This window comes from Buteo buteo, chromosome 2, assembly GCF_964188355.1.
Source record: "Buteo buteo chromosome 2, bButBut1.hap1.1, whole genome shotgun sequence".
In the NCBI taxonomy this organism is placed as follows: Eukaryota; Metazoa; Chordata; class Aves; order Accipitriformes; family Accipitridae; genus Buteo; species Buteo buteo.
This window is the reverse complement of record NC_134172.1, coordinates 1026820-1037724: the sequence shown is the minus strand read 5'-3', so window position 1 is coordinate 1037724 and position 10905 is coordinate 1026820. Positions and strand designations below refer to the sequence as shown.

Below are 10905 nucleotides of genomic sequence, written 5' to 3'. Positions count from 1 at the left end.
AGCCGGGTGTAATCCGGTCCGTGAGCTGCTTCCCCAGGGCCAGCTATCTTCCCGCACACCATCGGCCCCCTTCTTGCACGCATGAAATCCCACCAAACCGAGTGGCCGCCTCGGGGCAGGGGGGCTCTGGCTTCCACCCCCGCACCCCACAGCCGCCGCCGGCTCTCACAATGTCTCCTTTGCTCTCGCCCCAGCCCCCAAAACACCCAGAGGACAGCAGCGGTGCTTAGGGAAGAGGACCCCCCCCTCCCCAAATCAGACCCCCCGAGTTCAGCTGTCGGTTCTGCTCCTCTGCCACCTTGGTGTGCTACCAGCCAGGGCCCAAGGAGCGACCCTGGCATTTTTGGGGGCACCGCACATCCCTGACGCGCTGAAGGCAGCTGGGCAATAAAGCAGTCGAATAACCCCCCCTCCCCAGGTGGTTACAGCCCTGCCGGGGGCTGTGCCCTCCCAAAAACCCCTGCCACCCCGCTGCCTGCTTCCCCGCCACAGCGAGTCCCCAGACTCCATCCCGGCGGCTGCGGCACGATGCTTTCAGCCCCCTGCTCGCCGTCGTTGCGGCATCCCAGGGTGACAGCCTGGTCTCCCCGCTCGGCCGGAGCCTCTGGGCTGCAGTGCAGGCTGGTGCTGGGGTGCTGCCGGGGGGGTACGCTGCCCATATTACACCTAAACGGGGACGGTGGTGGCTCCTGCTTGTCCCCTGTCCCGGGGGCTGCTGCCTTCTGGGTGCAGCCGCATCCAGCTCCCCTGGCAGCCAGGAAAGCCTAAGCCCCCCCAAACCTGTGGGGATGCGAGCCCTCGAAAAGTCAGTCCTGCTGCAGGATGGTGCTGTTAACCCTCACGGTTGAGCGGTGTTTTAGTGGAGGGCTGTGCAGCTTTTGACGCTCCCTGAACAAACCTACCTGCAATTAAGTGGAGGGCTCGGATAACCTGCAGACGACTCGGGGTCGTGGCATGTGCCACCCCCAGATTCATGCCCTGCAGCACCGCCACCTCTGCATTTTTTTTTGCTGCCACTGCCACCCCGAGCTCAGCACCGGTCAGGGGCCACGATGGCCACGCTGTCCCCTCCCGGCGTGGGAGCTGCGGCTGCAGACAGGTTGTTGACATTCAAGCCGCTGAAGGTCACCTGGATGTGGTTAAATCCCGGCAGCGTCCGGCAACCGCCGCCTTCACACGCGTGCACGGCCGGCGAGGAGCAGCAGAAGCGGGGGAGCCGTCGCCGCATGGGGCCCGGTGACACCGAGCGGAGCGTGGGTGCTGCCAGCCCGGCCGTGCCGAGGCGAGGAAGGAGTTGCCGGTCCCCAAGGCTCCCCGGGCAGGTCCCGGCACTGCGGTGGGGCAGCCGGCCTCCCTTTGCTAGTAGGGGCACCTAAGTGGCTGCTTTGCCAAAAAAAAAAAAGCTGAATCCATCCATTTTTTAGGAAGAAAAAAAGGACATTGCTGGGTCTGTGGCACTGCCAGCATGATGAACACGAGCTGCTGAGAGCCAGGGCTGGTTCTGCTCTTCATTTCTTTATTCCCTCTAATTGCATTTAGCCTTGATGAGGGGGATGCGTGGAGGCTGCTGAGGGGCACAAGGCAGCCAGCCAGGCGAGGGGCTGCAGCCAGGCCCTCCTGACCGTCACAGCATGTTTAACCCATGTCAGACTGCACGCTGGGACCTGGGACCCCAAACTGCTCCCAGGGAGTTTCAGGCACCACCCCAGCAGCGGGAACACAGGAACCTCGGCTGCAGCCTGCCCTGGCAGCCCCGAAACTGCTTCTCTCCACGGTGGTGACCGGCCAGCAGCTCTCGGCAGCTCCACGTGGCTGCGCTGCCCTCGGGCGCTTTCTAGCATGGAAGAGGCTGTAAATTACAAATTTAGGAGGGGTTCATACACACGGGAAGTGCTGCAGCGAGGACTTTGGTTCTGCAAAGACATTAAGAGGTCCCGACAACTTATCCCATCATCGCTCTGTTTATTGATGCCACTGTCCAACATGAGATCCCACACGGCCTTCCCCACGGCACCCGTCGGCCAGAAGCCCGGCGCGCACCGGGAAGCTGGCATCACCGCTCCGGCCGCCGCCCGGCCCTTTGGGTGCATCTCACCCAGCCGCAGCCCAACCACGGGAGCTGCGACGAGGGATGAGCCGGGACTGCGGAGAACCGAGCCGCTGGAGACGGGAGCTCAAACCAACAGCAAGGAGACTGGCCCGTGTCCCACCCGCCGCGACTACAGCCACGGCCACGTGGCGAGGGACCCCGGCACCGGGCGCCTGGGAGCCGGGAGGTCTCCCGCAGGCAGCCCCGAGACGGCCGGGGCTTTTCTTGGAAGCCGGCCCAGGACCCGCTCCTCTGTCTGGGGCAGGAGTCCTGCTGCTCCCGCCGCTGGGGAGCGTGTGGTCGATGCCACCGGCAAGGGCGAGGGCGGCCCGCTCGCCGCGGCGCGTTTCCAAGAGAGCAGAAGAGCAGTTAAACAGGTCAAGGTCTTGTGCGCAGGTACATGGTGACCCCACGGCACCCCGCGGCAAGACCCACATCTACAAACCGCTCCCGCGTCTCGCGCCGGCCGGCGATGCCTTCGGTGCAGCTCTCGTGGCGGCGGGAGGGCCGGGCACCCGGGGTCGCCGCTCGCCGGAGAGGTGTCTGCTGCTGCGGAAGGATTAAGTGCTAGAAATGAGTGTTTGGAGGAGCCTTGCTGATGGGGTCCTACCAGAAAAAGGTTCTTTTACTGCAACTAGTATTTTATTCTATTGTATAATTCAGGAGTGCATCACAGCCCCGAGAGCCGGGCAGGCACCTATCAGCGCTTCAAATCTAGACACACGGAGAACTTCCTCGTCATCTGGATCTATTTATTACTCACCTCCCCCTGGCCGGCAGCTCCTTGTCGCCACACGCTGCCGAGCGGCTGTCGCGTCCAGCCTGGAAAGCTGGGACAAGGCAGCGCCTCTGCAGAGCTCCTGGACAAAAGTGACTGTGCCAGAATCAGCCTACAGAGCATTTTTAAAAAAAAAAAAAAAAAAAAAAAAAAAAAAAATTCTTGGTGATCCTAAGTTTGCTTATCAAATAAAAAGTTCCTCCACATTTATTAAAAAAACCAAACAGTAGATTTAAAAAGCAGTTAAGAGTCCTACTCCGGCAAAACACCCTGTACAGGTTTCTTTTGTCGTTGGTTTGTTTGCTTTTTTCTGATGGTGAGGATTTCCCCTAAATCAGCTGCTTCTGTTAATTTTATATATATATAATCTTTTAATTTTGCCGCGCGTTGCTTGCTTTAATTAATTAATTTATTTCCAATCAGCCTAGCCGTCTCCACCAGACCAGCGGCGCTACCACACAAAGCTTCCTTGATGTCCATGCCCTGAGCCGGGGGTGGGGGGGTGGGGGGACGGAGACAGAGGGAGGGTGGGAGAGATGAGCGGAGGAGGAAGAGGAGGAGGAGGAGGGCCGGAGGGAGAGAGGGGAGGGAGAGGAAGCCGTCGGCAGCCCCTCACTCTCCCATGTGCGTCCTCAGGTGGTACTTGAGGGACTGCTTGTAGCGGAAGCACTTGGTGCACTCGGTGCAGGGGTAGGGCCGCTCGCCGGTGTGCGCCCGCTGGTGCTCCAGGAGGTGATGCTTCTGGGTGAAGTTCTTGCCGCACTCGGTGCAGTGGTAGGGCCGCTCGCCCGTGTGGATGCGTTGGTGCTCCAGGAGGTGGTGCTTGCGGATGAAACCCTTCCCGCAGACGGCGCAGGCGTGCGGGCGCTCCCGGGTGTGGATGCGGTAATGGTTGGTGAGCTTGGACTTCTCGCTGAAGGTCTTCTCGCACTGGCTGCACTGGTAGGGCCGCTCGCCGGTGTGAGTCCGCTGGTGCCGCAGGAGGTGGGAGGGCCGGGTGAAGTTCTTCCCGCACTGGGGGCAGAGGAAAGCCATCTCGCTCTTGCCGGCGTGGATCCTCTGGTGCATGATGAGGCTGATCTGCAAGCGGAAGCTCCGCCGGCACTCGCCGCAGGTGAAGGGCCGCTCCCCGACGTGGGTGATCTGGTGTTTGCTGAGGCTCGACTTGTGGCTGAAGCTGCTCTCGCACTCGGAGCACTTGTAGGGCTTCCCCGGAGGCGGGGGCCGCGGCTGGGGCTTGAGGCCGTGCTCGGGGCGCCGGGGGACCCCCACGCCCCGGCGCGTGTGGCTGCGCTGGTGCAGCAGGAATTGCTGCTTGTTGCGGAAGCTGAGGTCGCAGTCGTGGCACTCGTAGGGCCCTTCCTTGAGGTGGTTGCGCTGGTGGATCATGAAGTTGATCTTGAGCATGAAGCTCTTCCCGCACTCGGGGCAGATGTAGGGTCTCTCCCTCGTCCGGTTCCGCTGCTGGGCGATGGCCGGCTTCATCTCCCCGGAGTCCCTCTCGCAGGCGGGGGGCTTCCCCACGCGGGCGGCCGCCAGGCTCCTGGGCTGCGTTTTGGAGCTGCACTGCGCCTCGCAGCCCAGCCCGGCCTCGTGGCTGGGGAACGCCGGCGGCTCGGTCCTGCCCGAGAACATGGCGCACGGCTCCAGGGTGTCGGGGTCGTCCTCCTCCTCCTCCTCCTCCGTCTTGATCACGATCCCGTCCTCTGAGAGGGAAAACGGGAACAGCGTTAGGGTCATCGGGTGGGACAGGGTGGCCTTTTATACACCTGGGGGTTGCTACAGAAACATCCGCATGGGCTTTTGCGGCTGTTTGCACCCGCCGGCCTGCTCTGCCCGACGACCCGGACGCGAGCCAGCTGCGGCCCGGAGCCCTGCACCTTGGGACGGGGCACGTCCTCTCACGGTGGCAAGGCGAGCCGGCGCAGCCCCCGACGTGGAGGACAGACAAACCGCCTCCCGGACAGGCTCCTTCCTTCGGAGGGTGCGGCGAGGCCTGCCCCGTCAAAAGGTTTTGCAATTCACGATGCTACGAGACAGGGGATAGAAGTGCCATCGATTTGCGAGGGCTCGGGCAGCCGAACGATTTCAGAGCAGCTCCATCTGCTGCCGTTTCGCCGGGCTACAGCAACGCTTCCCACACCCGGCACGGCACTGCTTGACGGAAACACAGCAGAGGGCTGCCGGCCTCCAGCTCCGCTCCCGAGACGACGTGCCCAGCCTGGGACCGTCCCTTCTCTTCAGCCTCGCCACGACGGGGCACGGGGAGAGACCCCTCTCCTTCCCAGAGGAAAACAGCGGTGGGATGGATGGCCGCACGTCAGGCTCCCCCCTCCCTTGTGCCACCGACGCCGGAGGTGACCTGGTGTTTTCGTTTGGCGAGACCGGCCCTACCGGGAACGTGCGCAGCAGGACACGCAGCCAGCGCGCCCCGAGGAAAGGCCCACATTGGATCCCTCGCACGTCACCCCACGCTGGACTTTGAGCCAGGCGTATGTACTTTTCTAGGAAGAGCAGCCACGCTTTCCCAAGAAGGCGCAGCCGATGGGAGGGGGGATGTATCAAAGCCGCGGCCCTCTCCCCTCCGACGGAGGGGTCAGCGGGGAAAACCCGCATTCCCAGGTCCTCCTTCCCACCTCCTCGCAGCAAGGAGATTCCCCTGCACGGACACGGGGGCTACCGCTGCTTGAGTGCTGGCCACCGGCACCCGCACCCTGCTCAGAGCGTTGCCGCAGCTCCTGCCCAGCCCCACCAGCCGGGGCCCGGCGTGTTGGCAGAGGCACCGGCTCTCAGATGAGGATCAGCTCCAGCCCCATCGGTGGCTTGGCTGGTTTCCTTTAGAAAACTATGAGGAGACCACAGGATCCACGAGATGGGAGTTGAGGAGGACCTCAAGAGCCCAACTCTTATCTTTCTTGGTTTGTGTTACACCATCGCGAAGCCATCAGAAGGCAGGGAACCCGCCGTTCCCAACAGCCCATCTCCCTGCTTTCCCACCTCCACCCTCTAAGCACATCTGTAGGACCTGGCCCATATCCGCCACCCGACTGGCAGATGTCTACACTTCAAGCGCCCAGTGCCATCTTCTCATCTCATTGCTAAACAACCTCACCCTTCCCCCTCCCTCCCGGCAGCTCGCACACCACAGACCTCTGGCCACCCTCCTCCTCGTCCTCCAGACCTGCCCTAAGGGACCCCCGCGCTGGTCGATGTGCCGGACCCCACACATTCCTCCAGCAGTCTCTGGTGCGTAAGCATCTGAGCGGCTTACACCATTCCTCCGCACGACAAACACCAGGGCAGGAGTCCTCAACTGACGTCCTGCCCTCTTGCAACGGCAGGATTTTGGCAGCAAGGGCTCACTGGGGCTCTCATAAAACGCTGCCCGAGACATGTCTTCCCTTGGTCTCTGCGTGTAACGAGGGCTTCTCCCACCCGCGGAGGACTGAGCCACTGCTCGCTCTGTTCTGGAGCGGGTCAGGTACCCTCAGAGAGCACGCTCTGACGTCCGCCGCGCGTGTGCTGCCTCCTCCTCCCAGCCTGAGGTCTGACCGCAGCTGCTCTTGAGGTTGCAGCAGCCAGAAACTTGCCTTCTGGTGCCAATTCGGGGGGGATTTAACCCTTCTTTTTGGTCCAACCCGTTCCCCACCTTTGCCTCACCCACCACAGCCCCTCCTGGGCCTCCTGTCCCCACGACATGCCGCGTGCCGTGGAGCCACGTGCCGAGCGTCTCACCTGTGCAGCTCCCGTGGTGAACGATGACTCTCTGGATCTCGTTGAAGTCAGCTACGTATTCGGACGAGTCACCCAGGCTGGTTCCCGGGAGGTCCCTCGGAGGGGAGACGGAGCCGTAAGGGCTCTCGCAGGCTGCCTCCTCGTCCGGACTCTGGAAGCTCCCCTCCGACTGCCCCGACATCCCGTGCAGCTCAGGGTTTTCGGGGCTGTCTTCAGGAAGGAGCTCCTCCGTTTTGATCACAACCCTTATGCCAGCTGCAGCAAAGAGAGATTCCCGCCCGCCATCATTCCCAGGAGCCAGGACGAAGAAACCGCTCGCAACAATCCCCGCCGGCTCCCTGCGGGCTGGCTCTGGCTGCTGATCCTGCAGAGGGGTTTCATTTGCTCGGCCACTTCTGCTCTCCCTTCAGCCCCTGCCTTTCAGCCATGCCTGCCACGCTCCTGCCTCTCGCCTGGGATCCTCCGCAGGCACAGGGGACTCGCTCTGCCCGGCCCGAGGACTCGGTGCCTGCAGCTCAGCACCCCTCTGCCACCCCACATCCCCCAGCCGCAGCGCTGGGCCAGCAGCTCCCTGTGGACAGAAGATGACTTTTCTCTTCCCGTTGGCCTCAATTTAACTTCAAGAGCCTCGTGACCAAGAGCACAGGCAGGGGGTCAGAGCGACCCCGTGTCCGTGGCCCAGGGCCAGAGACCAGCAGCAGAGCTGACACCGTCTCTTCTAGGACACCTCCTTATCTCCTTATCAGCCCCCCTTATCTCAGAGCAGAAGTTGCTCCGGGACTCGGGGTCCCTGGTGCCTCGCTCCCAGCCGTGCCCTTGGAGAAACCCCTCAGCACCCCAGATCCCTGCGCGGATCCCAGGCTTCCCTGCCCTGGAGGGATGATGCTCCAAGGATAAACCCAGGCACCATCCACACAACCAGAGAGGGTGGAGAGGATTTTTTGGGTGGATGGATTTTCCCAACAGGACCCGATTCTCCTTTCTTGCCGGGCACACCGGCTCCCTGAGGACCTGGGCCGGTTGCAGATCCTTCCCTTGCTGACGGCTCCTAGTGCCCAACTCTCCGGGCTCCGCTTGCCCTGGTTTATATGTTGAGCTGTACCTGGACATCAAATCTCTAATTAACCAAACCTTTCCCGCTCGTATGCAAGGCTCCTCCTGATAACCTCCCCAGGCACAGCTCTCAGCAACACTTAGCCTCGGGGGGGAGCAGCTCCTCTGAATGCAACCTATGGCTCCCCTCGCGCTCAGCTGCCATCTCACCTGCGGTGGCATCGGTAATGATCTCGCTCTCCTCCAAGTCCTGCTCGTTCCTGACCCGCGATTCCTCTCCTTGCTCGATCTGAGACAAAACACCAGGTTTGGAAATTGCATAGTCTGTTGAGAGACAGAGGGACGGAGAGAGGGATTACTGCACAGGGAATCCTGGTATCGACTTCCACCTCTCCCCAGCACCCAGGGGGACACATGAAGACACTTGGGAACATCCACAAAGGGCCTGCAGGCAGAAAAGCCTGGTGCTGCAGGCTGGCCGGCCCCCCTGGATGGGCAGAAGGGATTCAGGGAGACAGGAGCTGAGGTGCCATACACAGAGGAACCAACTTTGAGAAGAAACTCGACCTGTGTGTTTTTCTGGAGGGGTTTTAGAACTTCTCAGGCAAATGCCTGGCTCTCCGGAAACCAAAAGCATTTCACCTCTGGCCCCAGCAGAGATGGGATTTCTCCTGTAGCTTCAGTAGGAAATGCCCCAAAGGAGCATAGCTAAGACCGCATCAGACAGTTTTCCCCCCTGCAAAAGCTTCCTCTAAAGGGGCCCGTGGGCAGGTACCCCCCGCAGATCCAGAAGATGAAGAGAAGCCCTTCCAAAAGCCACAAGGAAGGTGCTGGTTTTTCCACCAAGTAACTCTGGCTGGACGGGGTCCCGGGAGGTCTCCAGCCCACCTGCCCGCGGGTGTCCCCCACCCAGCCGGGACAGCATCTCAGCCCGAGCTGGGAATGAACCCGGGCATTGCCAGAGGGACGCCCCGACCCGGACTAGAAACAGCCTCCTGTGGTTTCAAGTCTCCTTTTAAAATGGGATATTTGGGTCTCAAGGGGATCCGAGGGGATCCCCAAGGAGGAGTCAGAAGGTGCCCAAGCCTGTGCACAGCCAGGAGCCCCGGAGAACCTGCCTTCACCAGGGCAAGGACACCCCGTATTTACCCAGGGAGATCAGCGACTCATAGTTCCCCTTCATCACGTTCTTGTACAGCTCCTTCTGCCACTCCTCCAGCTTCTCCCATTCCTTGTCATTGAAATAGACGGACACGTCATCAAACGTCACCGGCACCTGCAATCACAAGCAGCACAGGTTCAAGCGGCTGTCTTGCTCCCCAAGAGCCCAGCACGTTATCTCCGGCCAGCAGTGCAAGCAGCTCGCTCCTGCTCGGACACGGCCAGGCTTCGGCTACTTCATGGCCATCAACAAGTTGGGTTTTATATTTAGAACAACTCCTGGACGAGCATTTCTAGGAGATTAAAGGCCTCGGCCAAACGGCCAGTTGCCAGTGGTGAACTCAGACCGTGATTTCCCCAAATGACACCGACCTCCTCCTCTCAGTCCCCGCGCTGGCAGGGACGACTCTCCAGAGGTGACCAGGCTTACGCCCGCCTGGAGGGAACATAAAGGAGATAAAAATCGGGCGCTGGGGCTGGACCTCATCTCTATTGATGAGCTGACGTAAAACCCCAGATTCAATTACCCCAGAACTCGAGGGAAAACTCTACCCAGGCCTGAAGGGCTCCCAGTTATCATTAGTTATTGTGTGCAAATTGGCCGGGAGCAGACTGCAGCTTTCAAGCCTGTTTGCCGAGTAATAATTTCTAAGGATAAATTCAGGATGCGCAAGCTGTGCTACGTTTGGATGGAGCTCTTCAGAGGGAAACGCGGTGCTCGGCTTCTGCTCCTCGACTGCACTAACGGGGTGTTGGGGCCTGAACCCCCTTTTTCCAGACCCCCTCCGCTCTCTCTGGCGACATTCGCTTTGCGATGTCCCACATGGTCCCATCTGCAAACTTTCCTTTAGCGAGAGGGTCGTGAAATGGAAGTTAGGAACTTAATGTTGACGGTGGGCTCCTTCTGATGCTCGGCAAAGCCCAACTGTGAGCGCAAGGAGCTCGTCCACCTTCCCCTGAATCCCAGAGGTTCCCCCTTCCCCACAGCAGCAGCTCCTTCCCCAGCCTGGGAGACCCCCACCGCAGTGCCAGGGTTGTAAAAGAAATGGTGGTTAAAAAAACAGAACCACCAAATCTGCAGGGTTTCTCTCTCTCTCTCAAAAAAAAAAAAAAAAAAAGTCAATTGCTCTCGGGCTGCGCAGCGCGGTGAAGAAGAACCGAAACCTCCGGCCTGAGCACGGAGGGACGTTCCCCTCGGGCCCATCTCCCACCGCACGGGGGTCCCAGCCGGGGAGACGCCAGGAAGCTGCGAGGGGCAGCTCCGCTGCCTCCACGTCCCGACGGGGAGCCACTCACCTGTGCCGGGGCTCTGCCCGCTCACCCACCGCATCTCCCCCCCCCCCCCCGTCCTGCCCTCTGTGAGCGTTTTGGGAGCTTTTCGGGTGCAGATCCGGACTCCTGCACCCCAAGACACCGTTACCTTGGGGACTTCCCCCTTCCTGCCCGGGGGCAGCCGCAGGATCCAGAAATTCCTGTTCTTCAGCAGGTTCTCCATGTTCTCCAGGCGCCGCTGGAGCAGCCCGTACTCCTGGATGAGGGTGCCCAGCGCCGCGCACTTGCTCTCCAGCTGGTTCCCCAGCTCCGTCGCCGTCTTCTCGCAGTCGATCAGCTTCTTCTCCGCCATCCCCGTCCGACCCTCCAGGTCGAGCAGGCGGGTGGAATGAGAGTCCACCTTCCTCTCCACCGCCTGCACGGCCGCCACCACCGTCAGGGACAGCTCGGCTGTCTGCGTCTCCCGCTCCGAGGTACGCTCGGCACCGGCCGCCGGCCGGAGGGGCGAGGGGCAGCGCGGCTGCAGCACCGGCTCCGGCGCCTGCGGGCAGAGGGGTACGGGGGGTCACGGTGGGGAAGAGCGTGTGGGGAACGGGACACCCCCCCCTCCCAGATCGATAGGGACCCCGGTGGGGGGGTGCGGGGGGTGCTGCCGCAGCCCCCGGCGCTCCCCAGGGTGGCGGGGACAGACGTCCCCGTGTCCCCGCAGGGCGCTGACCCCGCTAAGCCGCTTATGGCGGGTCCCACGGGATAGTTTTTTTTTGGGGGGGGGGGGGGCACCCCGACACGGTGGGGACGGGAGGTGACGCTGGGGGGG

The 10905-nt window shown here is 61.6% G+C and overlaps 1 protein-coding gene across 1 annotated transcript in view; it reads right to left on the bottom strand.

Annotated features, from left to right (window-relative positions):
- Positions 1–3043: 3043 nt before the first annotated feature.
- LOC142028576 (uncharacterized) overlaps positions 3044–10905 on the bottom strand; it is a 39428-nt gene continuing 31566 nt past the window's right edge. Inside the window, exons 17-21 of the mRNA XM_075022416.1 lie at positions 10237–10629; positions 8805–8931; positions 7866–7979; positions 6603–6857; positions 3044–4573 (exon numbers count right to left, since the gene is read on the bottom strand). Coding sequence (XP_074878517.1) covers positions 3480–4573; positions 6603–6857; positions 7866–7979; positions 8805–8931; positions 10237–10629 — 1983 coding nt within the window. The 3' untranslated portion in view covers positions 3044–3479. The remainder of the gene's footprint in view (positions 4574–6602; positions 6858–7865; positions 7980–8804; positions 8932–10236; positions 10630–10905) is intronic.